This window comes from Chrysemys picta, chromosome 9, assembly GCF_011386835.1.
Source record: "Chrysemys picta bellii isolate R12L10 chromosome 9, ASM1138683v2, whole genome shotgun sequence".
NCBI classification, from domain to species: Eukaryota; Metazoa; Chordata; order Testudines; family Emydidae; genus Chrysemys; species Chrysemys picta.
Window position 1 is genome coordinate 62678122 of NC_088799.1, and position 25661 is coordinate 62703782.

The 25661-nt window shown below is 49.6% G+C and overlaps 1 protein-coding gene across 3 annotated transcripts; it reads left to right on the forward strand.

Moving 5' to 3' along the window:
- Positions 1-1740: 1740 nt before the first annotated feature.
- On the forward strand, positions 1741-12599 carry LOC101934858 (BTB/POZ domain-containing protein KCTD12-like). 3 transcript variants are annotated; one of them, XM_005310984.4, is made up of 2 exons: positions 1741-1945; positions 7450-12599. In XM_005310984.4, exon 2 carries the CDS (start codon positions 7474-7476, stop codon positions 8350-8352), a length of 879 nt encoding a protein of 292 aa, XP_005311041.1. In that variant the 5' UTR covers positions 1741-1945; positions 7450-7473; the 3' UTR covers positions 8353-12599. The 3 variants fall into 3 exon arrangements, with proteins under 3 accessions (XP_005311041.1, XP_005311039.1, XP_005311040.1); XM_005310982.4 differs by having other exon boundaries at positions 1802-2519; XM_005310983.4 differs by having other exon boundaries at positions 1905-2064.
- The last annotated feature ends 13062 nt before the right edge of the window (positions 12600-25661 follow it).

Below are 25661 nucleotides of genomic sequence, written 5' to 3' on the forward strand. Positions count from 1 at the left end.
CCCCATGGTCCTGGAAATCCATGAAAAGTGAAAAAACAAACTATGCTGATACGGACCAATGCAACCCCAATCTGCTAGCCAATTTTACTGCTAATGCTGTCTCATTCTGTGGGTTCTCCCCACCTAGCAACATTGTGTTTGCTATTCAGTGCCAGAGGCATTGCTTCTGAGAGCCTTTGATTTGTGATGGCAAGGCTGACACTATTAATATTGCTATGGACTGATTTCTTAGAAACAGCCAGAGACCCCATTAATGGCATTGCTCATTCATTGGACACACGCACACAGCACAGCTACTGGCATTGGAGTGTATCTTCCCAGAGGAAAATTGCATATGGTGGAGAAAGTTACTGCACATCTGACCAAAATTACTGCCTGGAAATTGGCAAAACCAGAAGTGGAGAACTGACCTGCCCAATTCAGAGCTTTGGTGCTTTAGAGAAAGTAGAAACTGAATCTCAAGCTGTTTCAAAATCTGATGAACAAGCCTTTGCCAAACCAAAAGCCTAACCTAGGCTCTCTGCTCTGTGTCCAGTTATTATTATGTGGCTGGATTGATGTGATCTGTATTTACGGAAAATGAGAAGTACAAATACGAGAGCTGGTTTGGCATTTTTCAAATTTTAAAAGATTTTTTTTTTAATCAGGACATTTTTAATGTCTTTCTCATGATTCCCCCTCCCCCCCGTCTTTTGACAAAAACCTTGAAAATTCAACTAAAAAGTATATTTATTCTTTGCAAGTCACCCACTTCCCCCACATTATTGTACCAGCTCTAACAAATATGCCACTATAATAACTACAGGCCTAATTCTTTCACACCAGGATTGGTATTAGATGCCTGTGGGAAATAGACTCTAACTGCAGCACCAAAAATTTTCTCTTGTGGAATTCAATAAAGACAATAGACATCAGTAGCTGAATTGCAGTGTTTATTTAATTGGCATGGGCTGAGGTGATTTGAACAGGGATAGAGAGTCAAAAGACTTTGCTTCTGCCTCTGTGTCTCTGTCTAACATTTCATCACTGTGTCTTGGTTTCTCTATCAGTGTAATGGGGACAGTGACATCTACTGCACAAAGTAGCTTGAGTTTAGGGTTCTCAGCCATTCTCATGATTGAGCCGACATTTTCTGGGCCTCAGTTTCCTCATCTGGGCAAGGGGCAAAATAATACCCATCTTTGTAAGGGGCTTTGAAATCCTCAGATGCTAGGCCCTGTATAGGTGCCGAACATCCTGCAGAGTGGCCCAGATCTTAGCCTGGAACAATTTAAATGCAGCTAACTCCACAGCCTGAAGCTATGTGCAATATAATAGGGTTGGGTGTTTTCAGCCAGGCTGGGAAGCTGATTGGCTGTGCGACTCTGAGTGCTCTCAGAAACTGGGCCAGTGCATTCTATTCCCATGTCCCGCAGACACGCCGTATGTGCGCAAAATATTTTAATACAACATGACATGTAAATGGAAATCTTCCACCTGGAGAGAGTTACTGCCAGAAACACCCCTCCTTTCCCTTTCTTCTCTTGCCAACAGCACGTCCCATGGGACAGATGTGGGGTGCCTGAAAAACCTCATCTGCCCTGAATGGGGACTGTATTCCCCTGGGTTGCCTGGTGAGGGCTAGATTGTAACCACTGAAGCTCGGCTGTCCTATTGTGTATTGTCCTGCTACACGAAATTGCTCGGTAATAGAAAATCCTGCATCCTAAAGGGTCTGCTGGAATCCAGTGGCCCTGCACCGTCCAAGCGTCAAGAGTTTGTCCATTCCAATTCCTGCGGGAAATAAAAGTAGCGAAGAGAGCGAATAACACTGCACGTGCTGCCCTTCCTCCCCCACTCTCTAGCTGTACAGGATGCAGCTCTTGCAATATGCTGGCAGGGAGTGAAGCGAGTGTGTCGTAAAAGGGGAGGAGGAGGGTTCGCTCAGCTTCCTAGCAATAAAAAGGTAAGCAGTGTGAGAGAGAGCAGGACAGGGAGGAAGAGAGGCTTGGAGCAGGGGAGGGCAGCCACAATACAGAGGCGCTAGGAGGGCATACTGCACTGGCTACAGTGAAAGATTAAAAGGTAACTGATCTCCTAATCTCTCTGCCTTCCCTTTTGAGTGCATTGCTTCCCTAATGCTAAGTAGCTGCTGCAGTCAGAGAGGAAGGCGCTCGCTGGTTTCATTTCCAGGACAGCTTGCCAGTGGATGTTGATGTACAGCACCCGCAGGGGCTAGCGTTTTGAAGGTGGCAGGTTGCCCTTTCCCCGGCACACCGGTTTTGTGTGCGCGTGGGTGTCTTTCCTCGTCTCTCTCGCCTGGAATGGATGGTCGTTTTTTGGAGGGCAGACCAAGGCTGCCGTGCTAGGCTCGCTTGAGGGACCCGCTGGCGAGGAGGGATTGTCTGTCCCCGGAGGAATGAAAGACATGTAACAGGAGAAATACTAAAGAGCCCGAAGACATTGTCATTGCTTCTGCCCTTTGCCAGCTTTGGCTGGGTCTTTGGCCACTGTCGCTTTGAAAGGGAGCAGCTGGAAAGGTGGGGATCAAGTTCTATATTGTCATTTGTAATGCATGAGTGTCTCGCTATCCCGAGCTTAATTTGTAATGAAAGAGGTGCCGGGGCTCAAGCAATTTTTTTACTTTCATAACTGACGCAGCAAGCCCAGGGCTGCTGGGGCCCTGAACTGCCAAGCCCAGGGCTGCCGGGGCTCTGAACTGCCAAGCCCAGAGGTGCCGGAGTTCAGCTCTGGCAAGCCCCGGCACAAGCAAAGCACGTTATCTATCCATCTATCTATCTATCCTACAAACAAAGGGAGAGTGTTGCTTTAGCAGGGAATCGCTCCCCCGTTAGCCTAATTGGTCATTTGTAAGCCGCCTGATCGCCTTAAAAATACTTATTAAATAATTGAAAGCCCTGGCAGCCAGCCGCTTTATAAAAAGACCCCGAGCTGGGACCGCATGTCCTCGCTAATCAGGGTCTTTCACGCTCCACAGCACCGAAGTTACTTTGCATCTGTGTAAAGGGAAACGTTCCGCCACTGAACAGAGAGCCTGGTTGTCTGAAGCAGCATTGTCCCTTCTTCTCCGGGGCGCCACCTCTCCCTGCTGCCATTGTGGCAGGTGAGCGTGGGGCTCAGGACAGGGTGGCCTGGACTTGGCTGGAGTCGCAGCAAGCCTCACTGGAGCAGAGCTAAGGAAGGTGTATTGCTGCTGGCGGGCCTGATCCTACTCAGAAGATTTTGCTGTTGAGTTCAGTGGGAGCAGAATAGGGCCCAGGGCAAGAGTGTTTTGAAGTGTTCTCATGGGGGAAGGGAAAGATTCCATAGATTCCAGCGGTGCATGCGTTCCTCTCCAGACATGTATGTATTGCACAAACTAGTAAAGGCATTAACTAATGCTCTCCTCTCTCCCTGGCAAAAAGAGGAACTGGAGTGACCTGGCCAGGGCTAGAAGCCTGCGGGTCAAGTTTCTGATTAGGCTGGAAAGCAGCTGTTAAAGGGAATTCTCACTTGTGATTAAAAAGAAGAACAGGAGGACTTGTGGCACCTTAGAGACTAACAAATTTATTAGAGCATAAGCTTTCGTGGACTACAGCCCACTTCTTCGGATGCATTAAGAAGTGGGCTGTAGTCCACGAAAGCTTATGCTCTAATAAATTTGTTAGTCTCTAAGGTGCCACAAGTCCTCCTGTTCTTCTTTTTGCGGATACAGACTAACACGGCTGCTACTCTGAAACCTTTCATTGTGATTAAAGGAGCTTTTTTTTTTTTTTTTCCCTCCCCTTCCCCTGTTTTCCAAACATCTCGATCCTGGAGTGGGGCTGGGATGCTCTGGATTTTGTCTGACCGCTTCTAATTGAAAAGCATCTTCTTAAGGCTTGCTCCTAAGCCGATTGAAGTCAGTGGGGGCCAAACCCTCAGCTGGTGTAAATCAGTGTAGTTCCATTGACTTCAGGGAGCTTGGGATCAAACTGTTACAGTGTGGTTGCAATCAGCAAAGTGACTGTAAAAAGGGCCAAACTCTGCTTTCTACCACAGCCGTGTTAATGCAGAGGAGCTCCATTGCCTCACAAGTGTACAGGATTTACATTGGTCTGAGAGCAGGATTTGGCTCCTAAAGTCTCTGTAACTTCCATAGCAAATGTGCTCACTTTACAAATCAAAAGCGTATTATTTTGGCATGCCATCGCTGCAAGCTCCAGCTGTGCAGTAGGAATCCAGCTGTGCTCCTTCTGCCGCTGCTGCCATCGCCTGTAATAAAGAGTCTGTAATTGGCACTCCGCTGGCAGGGTTTATTTTTGTTGCTGAATGAAATGCGAGGCAGACTCCTGCTTACTCTCTCGTAGCTCCATTGGCTGTGCGAGGCTAAGAGGAGTAACTTTTGGTGGGTGTTAGTAAAGTCAGCAGCTGTCACTCAAAGTCACGAGGGGCACAGATCTGGAAAGTAAAAGGGGGCCGGTTGTTTTTACCTGGTCACCTATCTTACCGTAGCTAGGTGTTATTGCAGAGGTCCCCTTGCCCCTCGGAGAGCAAGCTAAGGGCTGTGGCTCTGGGCTCTGCACTATGGAGGAGCCAAAGGAACTTTAAACAATTTTTTGGCATAATTTTATTAGAAAACAATTAGAGACTGGAGCACGCTGCCAATCTCAGAGCTTGATTTGGATTCCCAAAGTGAGGGGGCCCACAGAGCGAGGGGTTTTCTTTGGCCCATTTCAGAGAGGGGAGGATCCAACTGTCTATTGCATTATAATCCTTTTGCAGCATTCTTGGAGCCATTCAGGCAGCAGAAGTAGCCACTGGGAATTATACCCAACACAGGGTAATTCCATGGGTGGCATAAGACCAGAGTGACAGCTGTCTGTCACACCCCCTCGCAGCCCCTGTAGTTGGGGGTGTGAGTAAGGGCAAGGCACTGCTAGAGTGCTGCTGAGCTATGTCTATTCTTGACTGCCACAATGGCTCTTTCGGACTCATGAATCGGCTGCTATTGGTTAGAGCAGCCCTCTTAATTTACCCTAAGGCCTGGGCAGAGCCTAAGGCCAGTCCCAGAATATAGAGAGGCACAAAGGTTGTGCTCTCCACAAGCTCATGTAATGAGTATAGTTCAGCCAGAGCTGATCATCAGATCTCTAAGGTCTGCTGGTAAATTTCGGTCTAGACTTAGATTTCAACCCCCCCCCCCCCCCCCGCAACATTCCAGGGTATTTGGATGCTGGGTTTTGGTGCCAGGACTTTTAAAAAAAAGTCATCCAGTTTGATATGGAAATCCACTTAAACCTTTACAGCTTTAGCATGTTCTGGGCGTTAGAATGTGTTTAGATTCCTCAGGCTAAATTCAGAGCTGGGGGGAGTCAGTGCTCCAGGAAGCAGGGCCGGCTCTGGCTTTTTTGCCATCCCAGGCAAAAAAGCCTCCTCCCGCCCCCCGGTGGGGAGCACGGCAGGGGCGGCCGGCCGGAGTGCCGCGGGGAGGGCAGCAAGCCCGGCTGGGGCCCCGCTCTCCCCGACCGGCCGGAGCGCCAGGAGGAGAGCGGAGAGCCCGGCCGCGGCTCCGCTCTCACCGACCGGCCGGAGCGCCGGGAGCAGGGCCGGCCTTAGCAAGAGCGGGGCCCGATTCCTGGGGGCGGGGCTTGCCGGTCGGGCTGGGGTCGCGGGGCTTGGGTCCAGGCTGGGGCCGAGGCCTGGCCGGAGTCGCTCGGCCCGGGCCCGAGCCAGAGCTGACGGGGCCCGAGGGGCTCAGGCTGGGGCCGCTCGGGCCAGCGCCCCAGGGCCCAAGCCGGGCTGGGGGTGCTCGGCTGGAGCCGGAGCCGTGGGGCCCGAGCCAGGCCGGGGGTGCTCGGCCCGCACCGCTCGGCTGGGGCTGGGGCCGGCGCCCCGGGACCTGAGCCAGAGCCGCCGGGGCCGGGGCCTGAGGTGTTCGGGCGGCCCCGGGGCCCAAGCCGGGGCCGGGGTTGCTCGGCCGGGGCCGGAGCCGTGGGGCTGTGCTGGGGGTGCTCGGCCGGAACTGGGGCCGCTGCCCCGGGGCCCGAGCCGGGCCGGAGCCAGAGCCAGAGCCGCTCGGGCTGGGGGTGCTCGGCCAGCGCCGGGGCCGGGCCAGCGCGCTCGGCCGGGGCCGGTGCCCCAGGGCCCGTGCCGGGCTGGAGCCAGAGCCGCCGGGGCTGGGGCCGCTCGGCCAGGGCCGGATTGGGCCGGGCCGCGTCTCCCAGGAGCCCTCCTCGCGCCCCCCCTTACCTGTTGCTGCCGCCGCCTGCCCCTTTTCAGACTTCCCGCAAACATCTGATTCGCGGGAAGCAGGGGAGGGGGAGGAACAGGGGGCGGAGCATTCAGGGGAGGGGAGGAGGGGGAAGTGAGCTGGGGGCGGAGTATACAGCTGCGGGGCCCTCTTAGGCGCGGGGCCCAATTCAGCCGAATCGGCCCTGGCCGGGAGGAGGGTGGAGAGCCCGGCCGCGGCCCCGCTCTCCCCAGCCAGCCGGAGCGCCGCGGGGAGGGCGGCGAGCCCAGTCGCGGCCCCGCTCTCGGGCCAGAGCGCCGCCGGGCACCCCAACAGCCACCGTATGTTTAAAACAAAAACAAAACAAAAAAACCCTGAGCGCCGCCCCCCTCCAGGTGCTGCCCCAAGCACATGCTTGGTAGGCTGGTGCCTGGAGCCGGCCCTGGCAGGAACTTCAGTGGAGTTGTGCTATCTTCCACCCAGTCTGAATTTGGTCATCATGTCTCCATCACATCCTCTTTGGGCCCAGAGCAGAATGAGGAGTCCAAAAGGACTGGCTATTTCTACGAGCCCAAGGCATATCAGCAGCAGTTACACTGCTTGGGATAAATATCTATAAGGACCACCACCAGCCCTCCTGCATTAGGGCACAAACCAACCACTCACTGCCTGATGCTGTGGGGAACCCTACCCCGTGGGTATATTATTGCACCCTTATAGGTGTTTCACGGCTTCCTCTGAAGCAGTTGGCATTTTCCACTGCCTGGTGCTGGGCCAAATGGGCCATAGATCAGATGCAGCGTGTGGCAACTCCTATTGTTCCTGTTATTTAAACAATACAGAATTTAATTCACTAATGTCAGCAAAAATGCTAAACTCCCTGCCCATGGAGTAAACCGCAATAACCCCTGGAGCTGGAGGAACTAGACGGACTTAGAATATGGTTGGGCCACCTAACCTGTCAGACCATGGAAGGGAAGCCAAGATGTCCCACCTATCGTGCCCCAGATGCTGTGATCCAGGGACTGTAGTAAATTGCCCAGCTGACCTCAGGGTCCCAGAGGCAAAGGGAAGAGAGGTGGAGTTCAGGCAGCCAGGACCTTAAGCATGTTCCTGATCCTGCGGTGCTTAATCACCTGAGCTACCCCATTGAAGTAGCTCAGCTGGGTGAGGACTGCAGGCCTTGGTGTTGATAAGAGAACTGTGTTGCGTTGCCTGGTGAGTTTAACATCACTGTGGACTGTTGCTTGCTTTTGCAGGTGGGAAGGAGGAGGTGGCTCACCATGGCCTTGGCGGACAATGCGAGCTGTGCCAAACCCAGTGATGACTTCCTTTTCCCAGAGATCATTGAGCTCAATGTGGGTGGGCAGGTCTACATCACACGCCATCCCACCTTGGTCAGTGTGCCCGGCTCACTGCTCTGGGAAATGTTCACTCAGAAGAACATCCGCTCCTTGGCCCGGGACAGCAAGGGCCGCTTCTTCGTGGACCGAGATGGTTTCCTCTTCCGCTACATCCTGGATTACATGAGGGACCAGCAGCTGGTGCTACCCGAGCACTTCCCGGAGAGGAACCGCCTGCAGCGGGAAGCCGAGTACTTCAAGCTACCAGAGCTGGTCAAGATGCTGTCTCCAAAGCTCAGCAAGCAGAACTCCATCGGGGATGACCCATGCCAAAGTGACCCAGAGGAGCTGTCTCCCAATGCGGACACGGCCCGCAACCTTGCCTCTGCCAGTGCCGCCCTGACTAATGCCCCCGTGGGCTCCTTTGCCTCCAGCGGGGGCGGCGCTGGCCCAGACATCCGAAGGTCAGGTTTCATCACCATCGGCTACCGGGGCACCTACACCCTGGGCAGGGACAGCCAGACGGATGCCAAGTTCCGCAGGGTAGCGCGGATCATGGTGTGCGGCAAGACCTCGCTGGCCAAAGAAGTCTTTGGGGACACCTTGAACGAGAGCAGGGACCCTGACCGGCCTCCGGAGAGGTACACCTCCAGGTACTACCTCAAATTCACCTTCCTGGAGCAAGCTTTTGACAAACTGGCCGACGCCGGCTTCCACATGGTGGCATGCAACTCCACGGGCACCTGCGCCTTTGCCCATGACCAGACAGACGACAAGATCTGGACCTCTTACACCGAATATGTTTTCTACCGTGAGTGACAGTTACCAAAAAACAAACACCAAATGCCAACTCTCCCTCCCCACCTGCTGTGCTGGCTGTTTTCTGTAGAACTTAGACATCAGACCCTTGAACCTTGGTATTTTTCCTCCTTCCTTTACATTTGTTTTTCCAAGTCGAACCCTCTCTGGCTCCCTCTTGTACTGGTTATTGAATAACACCAACCCTCTTCTCCAACTTCCAACAGTAGCTCCCAACCCTCTCTGGATCCTGGACTTGGCTGTTCTTGTACAGGGGAAAGGGGGGGGGGGAAATATCTTTGTGTTGGGGGAGAACTGCTTGGGGATTTTTGCTGCTGGATAAGCTCACCAGAATTAACAAGTGAAGAGACGCTGAGCAGAGCTCCAGCCAGGTTGTAATCGGAACCAATTCCCAGCCTCACAATGTGTATACCCGGGAATGTGCTGTGTATGCTATACCAGATTTGCTGGGTAACTCATGCAAGGGGAATCTCGGTTCCATGTTATGGCTAGTGGAGGGAGCAAAGGGGAAAGAGATCCTGATACTGTAGATATATTGCCAATAGCCTATGTAAGCAGCTTAGCATTTAGACTGCCAGTGCTTGGAAAGGTTAGAGAGATAGAGACGTGCCGCACATGTTTGCAGCTCTGGATTCAAAACATTTTCGCTATCCTAACTGAGATGCTTCTTGATTCTTTGATATGGGCTAATAGAGAGAGACACACACACCCCTGTGTATATACCTGGGGTAGGACGGGGTGGGGGGGAAGGCCTATCTGGTATTTTCACACAATGGGGTGTATAATAGACGTTTAGGACTGTTTGATGTCAGTGTCAAATTTACCTTCATCATTCTGTCACTTAGAGTAGGAAGAAGGTAATCAGACTCCAGGAGGACCGGCTTTGATTGCTACAGCGAATGACATTCTGGTTTGCCCACAGCTACGACTATATATTTATAGATTAAAGAGAATCTTAACTAAAAAGGAGCGGGGTGGGGAAATCTTTGCCACTTCATTGGTAACCTCTCGCTAGGTCTCTTTCTAATTGTGGCACTCCGTTCTCTGTTCGCGGGCCTGAGGCTGGCTGGCTGCTGCTTTACCATGCCTGGGCCACATGTAATAAAGGAACAAAAAAGACCTGCTTTTGTGTTAATGGGCTGAGGTGAAAGGCAGAAAAGCCAGTGCTCCTTTTTGACTGAAAGCACATGGAGCTGGGAATGATTCTTGTCTAGAGTGCAGGGATTTTAGAGTAAAAGAATCAGCCACGCAAAAGGCATTTGATGGAGGTCTGTTTTCTGGGGCATTTTTTTTTTCTCCTTTGAATGCAGATATTGAAGATCTCTGCAATTAGAGAGTTCCCTTCCTACCTGGCCTCTTCCCTTACGTTTTGCTCCAACCCCATTCTCCTCCTCTTTGAACCTCCCCCTCTCTGCAACTGCACTTGTTAAACTATTACCAGGAATGAGTGTTACTGCTCTTGTTAAACTATTACCAGGAATGAGTGTTACTGCTCATGAGAGAGATACCAATGGCTCTGGACTGAGGCATTCAGTCAATGGAAATTCTCCCACTGACTGCCTGAAAACAGGCTATGGATCCAACCTTGTGCAGGCAGGCACTGTGCAAGCTTCTGCTAATGTGCTTAATGCCTGAAGCACCCGTTGTGATTGCAGTCCTCACGCGGCTCTGCCAGAGCACCTCAGTCCTGAAGTTCAGTCCTGGCTTTCCCCAGGCAGCTCTACCACTGCCCTTCAATCCTGATCCACAGTCCCTGTTCCTTGCTAGTCCAGTCCTGGGCTCCCACACAGCTCTGCCAAGACACCAGACCTGCAGTCCACCCTGCTATTCAGGGCAGCTGCTGCTAGTTGAATGTATGTGGTGTATGGGTCAGATAATCACACTACATGGATACTGGTGTGGGTGCAGATCTTGGGGGACTACTAGTACTTTCTTAAGAGTCGGGGGGTGGGGGGACGACTGAGAAATGTTCTACAAAGAAGAAAAAGAGTAGGGATTTGGGGCAAAAATAACAACAAAATCTTCTCCCTCCTGAAAACTCATTGAAGAAGGGGAGCTATGAGAATTGTTTTTAAAATGGTGAGCGCTTCATGATTCCAGAATTGTGCTTAGGGGAACACAGTCATCTACTTTAAAGCTCTGTTTGTTTAGAAAAAAATCTCAGAATCAAAAGGGTTTGTGTGCGGTGCGGGGAAGGGAGGGATGGGGCCATGTGCAGGGGTGGGGGCACAAGATCGAAATTAATAGAGATATGTCATGTTTGTTTGCTTTTGTAATATTTTAACATTCTTCGAGAGCACTGGTGACAGGAGCTGATCAGAAAATGGAATTTCCATCCCGTGGGAAATACCAACATAGTTGGTGTTTGTTTTTGTCCCCCAAAAGTCAAAATCTCCAATTTTTTCATGGAAAGAATATTCCATAATATTTCAGCCTGGAAGCATTGAAATGACCGCATTAAAATGAAACATTTCAACAATGGTGAAACATTATTCTATAATGAAATATTGAATATGTGTCATATTAAAATTAATATTACAACATACTAGACCAAGTGAGAATGTCAAAACAAAATAAAAGACTCCATTTGGAATCATTTTGCAACTTTTATGTCAAAAATTTCCTCAGAATTGACAAGTTCCCATGAAACATTTGGATTTCAACAAAGTAGCATTTTCCAATGGAAAAACTGCGCCACTGAAAATATTTCAATTCAAACAGTAGAATCTTACTAGTGCAGAGAACTGTAAGGTGGAACTGGCTAATCTAACCCTTATGTAGACTTCCCACAGAATTTCATGGGGATGAAGAGTGAGACTTTCAACAGGAGATGGGCATGTTTGAAAACCCATAAGGTTGATAAAAATGGCTCTACATACAAGCCTATAGGATGTAACAGAATGGGATCCTTCTATAGGCTTTTTGAATGATACTACAGAAAGTAAGTAGCTCTCTGTTAAATTCCAGAGCAGAATTCAGAAAATCCATTGCAACATTCTCATCTTTCATTAAATTCTTAGTGAGCAAATTCAGTTGGCTAAGCTCAGCAAAGTGCAAAGACTTAACAGCAAAGTAAAAGATAAAAGTAAGATGTGAAGATGCGTTCAGTATTCATCAGCTAAGGAGAAAAGACACAGAGGCAAGAGGTAATTAAAAAAAACCCCACAGAATGAATGTTTTATTGACAATTCCCCTTTAACAGGGTTTGTGCCTGCATTTCGGTGCAGTGTTTTAAATATTTAGTGGATGGCCTGGCAAAGCCAGCTGTTTCAGAGGAACCTGGAAAAACTCATCTAGACATGTTTGCTTATTTTTTTCATGAGCTTTCCCCTCCCCTGCCCAATAAGGTCTTTTGGAGCCAAAGCAAAATGAATTCTGGTCTCCTGATAGTTCCACCAACCAGGAAGTGAAATACCATGAGAAGGACATAGCTTCATAGGAAGGCAGCATGTTAACAGAGCCTTGGAGACCTGGGTTCATAGAGTATACGGACAGAAGGGACCCTGTCTGTGATCATATAGACTGACTTGTTGCATAGCACAGGCCATGGGCCTTCTTTATATTAATTCCTGTTTGAACTAGAGCAGATATTTTAGAAAAACCTCCAATCTTGATTTTAAAACAGCCAGTGATGGAGAATCCACCACTCGAGCTAGCTGGGAAACAGCAGTTCCATTTTGTGTAAAATTATGACATTTGTTGACATTTGTTTTCATGCACACCAAAACTGAGACCTTTTGAAATGTTTTGCCAAAAATGAGAGTGAAAGCGAGCTCTATCCTCCAATAGCCTAGTGATTAGGGTATTCAGCTTGGATGTGGGACACCCAAGTTCAAGTTCTTGGGTCTCCCACATCCCAGGTGAGAGCCCTAAGCACCAGGCTATTCTGGAGTGGGTCTTTCTCTCTTGTTTTGACCTGTAATTCCAACCTGAACCTGAGCTATCTTCCCGACTAAATATTTGTTGACACTGATATGTTTCTGTGAAAGACTTCAGTGTCAATGGAAAAAAGTTTTCTGACCAGCTCTGTTCGCCCTTGGTATGTTGTTCCATTGGTTCATTATTCTTGCTGTTAAAAATGTGTGCCTTTATTGGTTCAAACTGGATTCTATTTCTGGCTTTGCCATTGTTTTGCTGGGTGGCCTTCGGAAAGTCACGTCACCACTCTGTGCCTCGGTTTCCCCCCCCCCCGTGTAAAATGAGGTCAATGATACTGACCTCCTTTATAAAGTACTTTGAGATCTACCGAGGACAAGATCGAGGTAGTATTATTATCTCTTGTTATTTTGAACCCCATCTCTCTCAACAACTCCCTAAGCCATTAATGCAGCATGTAAAGAACTCAGATATAAATACCCATGCTCACCCCTTGTTAGTACTGTTGTCTCATTGGCTTATGGGAACATAATGAGTGCAAGAAGCTTTAATAATTGCAAGGTGAGCCTTTCCCCATTAGAGCGTGACCTGTGCAAGGTGGAAAGCGGCCTGGTGATAAAGACTAATGCACACTTGATGCAGACAGACCCAGATTGATGCTTTCCTAGCCTACGAGTGGAGGGGAGTGTGTGAACATAGAGCTCAGATATTTTGCTGAGAAGGCTCCTGCGATGACAGACAGGGGAGGTGTTCGGTGCCTGAGGACTAAGGGCAGCTAGAGATCTAACTTCCGCAGGAGGGGCCAGTCATTTTAATTGGGTGACAATGAAAAAAATAACAATCAAAGGTTTTCCTAAACCAGCACCTCCCTTCCCCCTCCCTTCCGGGGCACCCCCCGTGGTGCTAGTCTCCAGGGAGAGCTCTGCTCATGGCAGCAGGATCCCCTTCTGAACTTGGTCATGAGATTTGAAACATAGAGACACACCTGGGAAGTGGGCGATGTCCTGAATTTTAGGGCAGCCAGAGGGGGCACTGTGGTAGGAGGTCTCTGAGCATAGTAAGGCAGGGTTGGGTTTCAATCCCAGGCACACCCTGCTTGGCCTCTCCTAAGCTCCCCTGCCTCCCCCGCCAGTTCCTGACTCCTCCCTCAGCTCAGAAGCCAGTGAGAGGAGACAGGTCAAGGCCAGGGGAGGGGAGGATCAAGCAGGGAGATCGAGCTTTTGGCAGAGAGCTTGCAGACAGGGAGTAGGAGGCTGGAGATGGGTTTGGGCTGTGATAGGGGAGGTGGCAGTAGGTCTGGTACAGTTTGAAGGAGGTAGAAGTAGGAGCTGCGGGGGAGGAGGTGCTAAACAGTCATACTTGTTCTCAGTCTTCTAACGCTTGCATACCTCTCTGTCTACTTGCTGGGTGTTATCATAGTAATTGCTGCAGCACCTCACATCCCAAAGGATCTGTAGGGCTTTGCAATCCCTCTACATACCAGGCAGGCACCTCCGGGTGGGAAGTGGTGCTCTATCTCCCTTCCCACAGTGACAGACTGGATTGAAGCTTGCCCAAGGCCACAAGGATCTATCATCCTACCATCCTCCTCCTAGAGGCTCAGTAGCAGTTCCTCCCCTGCGGATCTTAGGTGTCTGCAGGAGAGAAATGTTCCTCCGTTGCACCTGGATATGTACATGTGGGGAGCTCCTCAGTGTGAGTTTCTGGGAGCCTGGTACCATAGAAAATGCTATGTGACCAGGCCATAAAGCTCTTCTACAGACTCCTGGCATTTTGGCACTATAGAAAACCTTATGCGTTAAGGGCCTGATACAAAGCCCATTGATTTAAATGGAATGACTATGAGAACATAAGAATGGCCATACAGGGTCAGACCAAAAGTCCATCTAGCCCAGTATCCTGTCGTCTGACAGTGGCCCAGGCACAATGCTTCAGAGGGAATGAACAGAACAGGGCAATTATCGAGTGATAAATCCCCGTCATCCAGTCCCAGCTTCTGGCAGTGACAGGTTTAGGGACACCCAGAGCATGGTGTGGTGTCCCTGAACATCTTAGCTATTGATGAACCTATCTTCCATGAACTCTATTCACTGCAATGGGCTTTCAATCAAGTACCTATAGATGTATAAATATTTTAGTGATAAAGACATACACATAAAACTTCTAATGCTCCGCTCTCTCTTTTCAGCATATAAACCTCTACCGGCATATATGTGGATGAAGGAGATTGACATTATTAATGCAGTGCATGAGATTTATCATTTCTTACAACAACAACAAAAGTTTGGACATTCCTGACAAAATCTTTGTTGATTTAAAATTAAGGTTGCTGCATGACAAAATGGAGCCATTTACAAAGCCAACAACCCCCTCTAAGTATAGTAATGATCATATTTATGTACATTATCATAACTAGTTCTTTCCATGTGTTCTAGTGCTTAGGTTTTTATCAATTGTTTTTCTATAAGGGTTACATCGTTCGCTACAGTTATAGTCATTATGCTGGAAATGCAGCTCCAGGGCAATGATGTCTGACCTTCCCACCTCAGGGATGAACGTATTATCTCAGAAATGTCAAGGGGCCACAATCAACGCTTTCACTGTTTCCCTAGCTGCAGGCACAGCCAGTCGAGCTCCAACCCATACCCTACCTGGGGCTCCCACAGCCAGCCAGTGAAACAGGCAATGGACCAACCAGAGCAGCTTTCTCCTCCCTCTGCCGTGAGACAGCAGGCAGCCAGCGGGGGCGCTGCTGAGTAGCTGCAGGAGGGAAGTCACAGCAACTGCTCAGCACAAAAAGGCCTAATGAGATCCTTGGATGTATAAACAGGAGGAGGGAGGTTCAAAAGGATGTTGAAAAATTGGAGAGGGCACAGAGAAGAGCCACAGAAATTATTCAAGGGCTGGAGAAAATGTCTTGCAGTGAGAAACTAAACTTCAATCTGGTTAGCTTATCAAAACGAAGGTCAAGAGAGGCCTTGATTACAGTGTATAAGTTCCTTAATGGGGGAAAAATTTGCAGAACCAAAGAACACGTTAGTGGGGCCAGAAGAGAAAGGCAGAACAAGAACCAATGGCTGGAAGCTGACTCCAGCCAAATTCAAATGAGAAATATGGCACAAATTTGTAACGGTGGGGATGACTGACTGCCCATTGGGATAAACTACCCAGGGGAGTGCTGGATTCTCCATCTCTTGATGTCTTCAGATCAAGTCAGATGTGGTTTTGGAAGATGCTTTAGCCAAACATGAGTCACCGAGCTCAGTGCAGAAGTAACTGGGTGAAATGGACAGGTCAGTGCTATACAGGAGGTCAGCCTCAATGATCTAATGGTCCTGTCTGGCCTTAAAGTCTATGGATCTGGGACTCTATACTCCCTACTCCCAGGAGAGCTGCTCTCGGGGGTGCAGGGGAAGCGGGGGGCCAGTTGGGGAAGTGGTGCCCCATCTCCCTTCCCATGGTGACAGACCGGATTGAAACATGCCAGTTTAAAACCCCGGAAAGGGGGGGTGGGGAAGGAGGGCAGTTCAAGGACACAGTTTCAGTTCATCATCAAACACACTTTGTGTTCCTCACAGTCACCTTCAAGGGCCACAGTTTAGAACCTTAGTGGCCACAGGTGGCCTCCTGGGCACCCCTGTGATAGCACGTGTGTGTTTCTAGGCACTGCACATGCAGCCTGTAGGGCCGTAATGATTGTAAGAGTGAACTCAGGTGATTAGATAACCGGAGAAGAAGAAATAGGCCTCTCAGAAGCCCTGATCACCACCGAGTGCCTTGTCCAGAGACCGACAGGAGGGTACTGAATCTGGTATGTTGCTGGGATGGTCGATGGATGATGCATCTCCTGCCTGCCTGCTTGTGGAAGACACAGCTGTGGTTCCAAGGGGGATGGGATTGGTGCAGGGTATCTTCTCAGTCCAACAAGGAGCATGTGTGGAGCTAGTGGCAACTTCCCTTCCAGTGACCTGCTGCTTACACTGTAACTCAGGGTTTCCTTAGCCTGTGATAAAGCACAAAGGTATGTGAGAGGAGAGGTGAGAGGGCTGGGGAATCTATTCATTTGTTTGTCCATTTAATAATAATCATCCCTAGATCTCAAAGCACTGTACAGAGCAGGTCAGTTTCATTATCCTCATTTCACAGATGGGGAAACTGAGGCACAGCAACTTGCCTGAGATCGTACATTGACTCAATAGGAGAGACAGGATTAGAACTAGGGGTGTGATCCCAGACCTGTAGCACAACTCACATTGATTTCAGTGGGGCCAGGATCCTGATCTGCAGCCTTCCTGCTATTCCAGTGCTTGGCCTCCCCTGAGTTGCCTATGTTCACTCTGACCCATTTATATGATATGGACACATGTTCCCTTGGGGTAAGAATGAGACCACCACAGTCTTCATGCTCCTGGCCATGGGGAGATTTACTGTCCCAGCCTGAGAGGGGACCCCGGCTGGTGCGTTAAAGCCCTGAGCCTCTCCAGCGTAGCAGGACTTTCTGGACAAGCCCATAGCTAGACAACAATTTGTTGCCCCCACTAAGTCAGTCCTGTGGTTCCTGAGCCTCTGTCTGCAATTGGATGATGCGGTTCAGCAGGAGGTAGAGGAATACTCAGCAATTACACTGAGTAAACACAGCTCTTTATAGAGCTCTACTGAGTGCCATAGTAAACCCGAATTCTAATCAAGGACATGAAAGGCCTCTTCTGCCTGCAGGATGAGGAAAGCTAGGAGAGCGTCTGTATAGAAACCCAGATCGCCTGTTTGGGCGGGGGGGGGGGTGTGTGGTAACAAGAGGGAATTTAGAAACCTGCCTCCCTCCCATCATCTTACAAGCCTCAACTAAGGCTGACTTAGCCAGACCAGGACAGCTATGGGAATATTGCCGTTCCCCAGAAATGCGGGTTCTGATCAGTGTGACAACCAACGTGAGTCTGAAGGTCTCAGCCTAAGCTGTGTTGTGCTTTCGGCCACATCTCAAAACTATCTTACTCTGGCACAATCAATAACAGGGCAGATTTTCTGAAGCGCCACAGGGGACTTAGGAGTGTATCCCACTGACTTTCAGTTGGTCGGATGAGCCTAAATTCCTCTGGCATTTTTGAAAATCTTCCCCAGCCTGTCTCAAGTTCAGATGAGGCCCAGGACTAACCAAACCAGGATTCTGCAGCTCAGGGGTGAGGGACATTGGCAGAACATTTCTGGGGCATCTGAGCTGGGAAGAGGAATTGCCCCAGTCCCCTGTCTGCAGCATCGCTGCCCTTCAGCCAGTGCAGCCAGAGCCCCACTTACCAGGACTGAAAAAACAACATCTCTCTCCCTCCCCTCCAGGAAATATGATGCATTCTCCCCAGGGCTGTGCAGCAGAGGTATCTTCTGAGCAACGGAATGGACAAATGGACATTAATAATAGGCAGAAATGTGTTATAAACTGTGAGAGCCATTTTCAAAGGGTTTCCAAAACGACTAGTGAGTCTGAATGTCTCCATTTTCAGGTGCCCAACTTGAGAGATGCCTTAAAGGAGCCGGGACAGGTGCCGAGAAGGGTCCTAAGATGAGGAGGGGCATGGAGGGCCTGTCTTACAAGAGAAGAGTGAAAGAGCTGGGCTTGTTTACCCTAGCCAAATGAAGGCTCAGAGGGCATGTGATTGCGCTCCATAAATACGTCAGGGGGCAAACACCAGGGGGGGGGGAGAAGAGCTGTGGAGGCTAAAGGACAATGTTGACACGAGAACAAGTGGGGATCAACTGGCCAGGAATAAATGTAGCCAGCAGATGAGAAGGTTTCTAGCCATCAGAGGAGGGAGTTTCTGCAACAGCTGCCCAGCAGAAGGAGTGGGGCAAACAACCTAACTAGTGTTAAGATGGAGCTTGATAAGCTCCTGGCCAGGAGTCTGTCTGCTGGAGCTGGGGGTGATGACTCAGGAAGGCCCTTTCAGTCTCACAGACACATAGACTGTAAGGCCAGAAGGGGCCATCATGATCATCTAGTCTGACCTCCTGCACCTTGCAGGCTACAGAACTTCACCCAGCCACTCCTGTAATAGACCCCATAACCTCAGGCTGAGTTACCGAAGTCCTCACATCATGGTTTAAAGACTTCAAATTACAGGTGTTGGGTATGTGATAGGAGAGCGACATCATCTACGAAGTCCAGGTCTTTAAGGGATGAGAAGAGTATCCATTTAATGCCTCTTGGCATGTCTTCTGTTGTACGCCACATTACCCAGTCAATGACAATGTTGAAGATGATTGCAGACATGACACACCCCTAACGTACTCCTGTACTGAGCTCACTGTGATCAACACTGTATGTAAAGTTGAAATAGAAGCTTTTGATGACGTTGATTATACAGAAAGGAATTCCATATGCCCGCAGAATGTGCCATAGGCTGGTCCTGTGAATGCTATCTAAAGCCTTCTCAAAGTCTATGAAATTTATGTAGAGTTGCCATTGCCATTCTAAACACTGTTCTATTATGTTTCATAGAGTCTGGTCTGTCCATCCACGCCCTTTCCGAAAACCAGCTTGCTCTTTTCTGAGAACACTATCAACTGCCTCTGATATACGCTGGACTATGATCTTACACAATGCTTTGCTTGGCAGAGATAAAAGTGTGATACCACGCCAGTTATTACTATCACTGAGAGTTCCTTTCTTTGGTATCTTCACTATAACCCCATTGGTCCACTCATGTGACACTTTTTCCCTTTCCCCGACTGATGTGAATAGAGGGGCCAGGATAGACGCTGCTAATTTAGGATTTACTTTGAACAATTCTGCATTCAAGTTATCCTTCCCAGAAGCTTTCCCATTTTTTAAGCAGTTGATGGCTTGAATGATCTCTTCCTTAGTTGGGATGTCTGTGTTGATATCAAGATCTTCTTCTGCTTCCTGGATGTTTGCTTCCTCTTTAGGTGGAATCCCTGTTCAGCAATTCTTTGAAATGCTCTGTCCAGCGCATTTCTTGTTCTTTTTCCTGGTGAGAGTGTTTATTGGTGTCTGCCGTTTAACACTGATAAACCATCTACAACAGGGGTCGGCAACCTTTCAGAAGTGGTGTGCCGAGTCTTCATTTATTCACTCTGATTTAAGGTTTCGCATGCCAGTAATACATTTTAACGTTTTTAGAAGGTCTCTTTTTATAAGTCTGTAATATATAACTAAACTATTGTTGTGTGTAAAGTAAATAAGGTTTTTAAAATGTTTAAGAAGCTTCATTTAAAATTAAATTAAAATGCAGAGCCCCCCGGACCAGTGGCCAGGACCCAGGCAGTGTGAGTGCCACTGAAAATCAGCTCGCATGCCACCTTCGGCACATGGGCCATAGGTTGCCTACCCCTGGTCTACAAAATGATGCTTAATATAAGAGGGGCAATAAATGACCTAGGAAGAGAGGAAGGCTGCAGCATGGAATTGTGCAGTTTGAAGAGGTAGGTTGGCTGCCTGTACTGCGCATTCCATTGTCATTTTTCTCTTTGTAGTTTGTGGCTCTGCCTTTCCTAAAGATCTGGGGTGGAGGGTTGCATCTGGGGTTCTGGATCAGACCCATTTCTGGGTGCACACTGTCACATTATCTGGGCTAGCTGCACCTTGCACCCCTTCTCACTTAGCATGGAAACAAAGCATAGCCTAAGAGGGAAAGAATTTTAAAATACCTACATGCCTGTCTTTTACATAGTCTAACCATCCTCCTGAGGGGGCCCTGGTAGGTTGTTTCCCCAGCCCCCGGCCCCCAGCAGGCTCTGGGGTCTCCTTAGCTCAAAACCTTGTCTTATAAATCTTCCTGACTCCTTTGATTTCCCCTCCCTACAATCCCTCCTTGTCAGGTCCAGCAGGTAGCTCTTGCATTGTATCTCAAGTGTCTGCTGAGATGGGTAGATCTGGCTCCACCTCCTCCTTCCTTGGTGCCTTTCCTGACAATCCTGCCATTGGATTAACTCAGTGCACGCGCACACTAAATATCACAATGACCCAGGGCCATACAGGTGGTGTGTATATGTTGTGTGGATGTGGTCCACATAACACAGAGAGAGTCACATATGCTGCCCACAATGGTAAATAGGTTGAGAACAACTGGCCTAGTGAATGCAGCCCACCCAGCAAGCCAGTCATGGGTCTCAGTGAGGCCCTAGGCTCTAACTTGCACAGCACAACTGACTGAAGAAAAGAAACTGGAGCAGATAGAAGTAACACAGTTCCTCTTTTCATATCTGTGACCAGCAGGGCTAGTGACTCTGCCACTGACTCACTGTGTGACCTTGGGCAAGTTCCTGCCCATCTCTGTGCCTCCACTCCCCCCTCTGTTCACCAGCTTCGGGGAAGGTAGGAATTTTCCCCTGGGTTACATTGGCAGGGGCCTTGGGAGTTCTTCCACTTTCTTCTGCAGCACAGGACTGCAGGGTATGGATCGCCAGCAGGATCATATTTCAATGTGGGCATTGGTGGTACCACAGTCTCTCCTGTTTGCCAGTATCACACATCAGTTTAGTCTCCTGAGGACTGAAATGTTTAACTGCAGTTGCTGAGCTCAGCACAGGTGTATTTGGTGAAATTCTGTGGTGCCGGAGGTCAGAGTAGATTATCTAATTGTCCTCTCTGGCCTTAAATGCTATGAAACTGAGATCTGTGGCATAGGGATAATGATTCTTTCCCACTGTGCAGGGCTGCCCTGAACCCTAATTAACGAGTATTTATAAAAGTGCTTTGACATCTGTGGATGGCTCTGCAGCCAATCGGGGCCAAGTGCTGCTGGTTAAGATGAAACAGGAAAAAAGAAAAAAATGGGGGAGGGGGGCAGGGAACCTGTAGCCTTTAACCAAATGCCAGACCCAGCATGGGCAGGCCTGTGACCTATTTGTGACTTTCTCTTCTCCTGGAAGAGCGATGAGGTGAGCATGGAAATGTGCTAGAAATGCCACCTACCTTAAAATAGGCTAGATCCTCAGCAGCTATCAACCCACGGACTTCCACCAAGCTATACAATTTTACATCATCCGAGGATCTGACCCTGTAAGGCACTCACTCACCCTTAAACATACAATTACACAATCTCTTAATCCTTCCTTTTGCATCTGAACAATGGATTACAGCTCATTAGTAAAGTATGGCTTTCCGTGCATTTATTGTCTGTGTGTCTATTAGATCCCCATTACATTCAGGGGCTCTGATATACTGTATTAATCAACTCAAAGGGATTAAAATCCTTTAACGGCCCCCTAGACAGCAACAGCCTCCTCTTACCTCAAACTGGGAGAGAGATTCATAGATCCTAAGGTCAGAAGGGACAACCGGGAGCTAGTCTGACCTGCTGTATCACACAAGCTACAGGACTTCTTGAAATGATCAGGGGGCTGTAAAGGCAAGCCCATGTGTCATCCACCTGTGGGTAGATCTTGCGTTGGGAGGGGGTGTTCTCTGAGTTTTTGCAAACAGTTTCCCAAAGCGTCCTCTGTAAAAGGAGCATTTTGCTGCCCAGAGTTCTTCATTAACAGAGGAAGAATTGCATGTCAACAGGAAATTCTTTCACAACCCTCCTCTCACAGGGCTGCCTGCCCTACGCCACGCTCAGATGACTTTTTATTGCCATTTGTGCTCTGATCAACCCCATGCACTATTCTTGCAAACAAGGGCTTGATCCCAAGGCCATTGAAGTCATGGGAGTTTTTGTAATAACCTCGCTTGGCCCAAAGTGCACTAGTTTGTATAGTCTGAGAAGGTGCTGCACAGGGTTACCCTGAAGAGAGCTCTGCAGACTAGAGCTCCCAGATGAGAGCAGGCACCCACCATGCCAGGCCCTGTACAAACAGTAGGAGGCAGCCTTTTCCCCAAAGATCTTACTATCTGAATAGACAACAAAGGCACTGGGTGGGAGGGGAAGCAGCAAGACAGAGAAGGCCCAAAAACTAGGGTTACCATATTTCAACAATCAAAAAAGAGGACGGGAGGAGCCCCGCCCTAGCCCCGCCTGTCCTGCCCTAGCCCCGCCCCTGCCCCTTCCACTCCCTCCCACTTCCCGCCCCCTCAGATCCCCCAACCCTCCCCCCCACTCCTTGTCCCCTGACTGCCCCCTCCTGGGACCCCTGCCCCTAACTGCCCCCCAGGACTCCACCCCCTACCTAAGCCTCCCTGCTCCTTGTCCCCTGACTGCCCCCTCCTGAGACCTTCCCCCCATCCTAACTGGCCCCCTAGGACCCTACCCCCTACCTGTCCCCTGACTGCCCCAACCCTTATCCACACCCCCACACCCAGACAGACACCAGGGACTCCCATGCCCCATCCAACCACTTCCCACCCCCTGACAACCCCCCCCCCAGAACTCCTGACCCATCTAAACCCCTCTGCTCCCTGTCCCCTGACTGCCCCCTCCTGGGACCCCTGCTCCTAACTGCCCTCCAGAACCCCACCCCCTACCTAAGCCTCCCTGTGCCTTGTCCCCTAACTGAAGACCCCCCCCCCACCTGTACTCTGACTGCCCAAAACCTTACACCCCCAGACAGCCCCCCCCCGAACTCCTGACCCATCCAACCCTCCCCCCTGCTCCCTTTCTCTTGACTACCTCCTCCAGAACCTCCCTGCCGCTTCTCTGACCCCCTGGCCCCCTTACCATGCCGCTCAGAACAGAGCGCTGCAGAGCAGCGCGCTCGGCAGCAGGGGGAGGGGAGCAGGGGGCAGAGCTCCAGACTGCCGGAGGCCCGAGGTGAATGGCCGGCCGGCAATCTGCGAATGCAGGGAGGGAGAGAGAGGAGGGGAGTGATCTCAAGTTGCAGGGGAGAGGAGGGGGAAGTGGAGGAGGGGCTCTGGCTGCCGGAGCCCCGTGCGAGTGGCACGATCCGGCCAGCTGCCCTGTCAGCCACGCGCGCTCTGCATGGGGGGAAAATCCGGACATTTACAAATTCCCCCCGGACGCTATTTTTAACTCAAAAAAGCCAGACATGTCCGGACGAATAGTAACCCTACAAAAACACACCACTGGTCTCTCTGTTACTTCTGTGACCCCCCTCCTCCTCCCCCCCACACACACCCATTGCCGAGATATCTACATGCACCACAACTCTGCTACAGCACCTTAACTCTGCCTAGCAGTAACCCCTCAGTCCTCAGCTCTCTTCTTACAGCTCTGCTCATGCACCTCAACCCTGCCCTGCACTGCATCTCTTCATCCAGTCCCCAAAGCCACCAGCTACCCCACTGAAAATACACTACCACCCACTCAGTTTCCTCCTGGAACCTCTTACACACATGGAATGGGGGGATTTTCCTTCCACCCTAAGATCATGAGAACTATTAGTTGCCCATCTCCGCTTTCCTTGCTCCTGGGATTCCCAGCCTTTTACCGAGAGCTGTGTTTCAAAAGTAACGTACCAGGACAAACCATCTGTTGTGTAAACCATGTATCTGAGATGTAATCTAGCTGCCTTTGGCTCAGGAGCAAAGGAAATTTTAATTAATTTACAGTCCCTGATCCTGTGCCCAGTCAGGGACTAGGCCAAGCCCCAGAATCATTTAGAATAGCCTCAGGGCTGTCCTAGCTTGTGCTGGCCTGGCCACAGCCCCAGAGAGCTGTTGTGAAAGCCAGGGATATCTTGCCTTTGCTTCGGAGGCACCTGCCCCTTTTGATTCAGACACCCCCACCCCACCCCTTGCACTAGGGACCAGGCCACAGGTTGGCATTGCATGAACCACATTACAGCTCTGTCCCACCTGAGGAATCTTCTGCATAGCAAGAGAAGCTGGCTATCCAGTTATTCTGGGCAGGGAGAACAGGAACGGGCTGTAAGTTTGTAATTGTCTTGCAAAACCCTGTTATGTTTCTAGCTCTTCAAACAACATAGTTCTGATTTTAGCCTTAAGGGATCAAACTCAGCTGCTGTAAATGGATGTTGGTCTGACTCTAGTTACATCACTTTAGCCTCTCCAATTTGCACCAACTGAGCATCTGGCCTTATATTTTTCTTAATGGCTTTTCCACAATATTCCTGCTGCTCTCCCTTAAATTCCTGGATTTGACTTAACGCAGAATTGCAAAGGAATGGAAAACAACAAGAAGACTCCAAGCGGCAACTCTTGAAATATATGCTTTTTTCCCCTTCAGTGGAACTAAAGTATTCCCCAAGTCCTAATTTGGAAGAATTCCCAGCCTTGTAGAGAAGTCACAGCAAAACCATTCTCAAAATGGCAGAAAACTGAAGACATACCAACCCAATGCATCAGCATTACAATCAGCATTTGTTTGTTTTTATGTCAAATATCTCCAGCCCCACTTAACCAGAGTCTCTGGAATCGTTCTTACCCTGTATTTAGTATTGTTGCTACTGCCACATTCCATCAAAATATGGCTTTTACAGACATTGGAAAGCAGAGTTTTCCTTATGGAGGAGAACATTATAGTAGCTGACTTACAAAAACGGTGAGCTCCTGGCAATGGAGAAATGCTCAAGCATACACGTCTTTCTCCATCTTTCTTACTGCTTCTCTGCTTGCATGAGTCTAGTTCATATTTTAGTTTATACACATGACTGATACATAACCCTGTCCTGAGTCGGACTGAGGGTGGCAAAAGTTGAGAAAGCTTCAACCTCTACCAGCTCTGCAAATGTAACTCGCTCCTAGCATGCATATTTCAGTCCTGGCACCCATAACCAAGCTCTGCTTATGCACGTTGGTCTTGGCTTGCTCCATTTACTTGCAATATCTGTCTTAGTCTCTGCACAGTGCCCCTCATTCCTGATCAAAATCATCCCCTGCTTTTCCAGTCCTGGACACTTAGAGTTCTGTTGATGCTCCTCACTCTACACTGCAGCACCATTCCCCTTCCTGTTTCAGTCCTGGCCATCTTGTGAGCGGGAATCACTGATTGTGATTGACAGATAATGCCAAATTACCTGATCCTTTAAGGATGCAGCACACCTGCACAGAAGACTCCTCCAATTTGTTTCATGCAACATACTGAAACAAGCTCTAAAACTCCATTGTGTAGGAGAAAGAGAGCTGGGAGTCCCTCTTCTTCTTCTCCGCCCTCTCCACCAATGAATTGTTAGGGCATAACCCTTCCCGGAGCCCCAAGTAAAGCCTACAAATGAAAGTTGCAGGGCAGGAAATTAGATCATTGCCTCCCATGCTCACCCCCTTACAGTGCTGGCATTGAATTCAGGAAATGGGAGAAACATGCATTAGATAAGAGAATGCACTGCACACAGGAGGTCCCCACAAGGAGTAGGATGGGGTCTCCAAGAACTGCCCAGTGCTTCAGCCATATGCTGAAGTACATTTGCAAAAGGGGGGCAATTCAGGGGTAGATCTACAGTAAGGTAGCACTCCTGTCTTCCAGTCTTTGTCTCCTCTGCCCTGCATCCCTTCTGGCCTAGTCTACCAGTCCCACAGAGTGGGAAAAACTTGGTGAGGACTAGAACTTGTTGGAAAATGCTAATTT

Excerpts from the sequence above, each read along its gene's own strand:
- LOC101934858 (XM_005310984.4), top strand. The coding sequence starts at position 7,474 with ATGGCCTTGGCGGACAATGCGAGCTGTGCCAAACCCAGTGATGACTTC.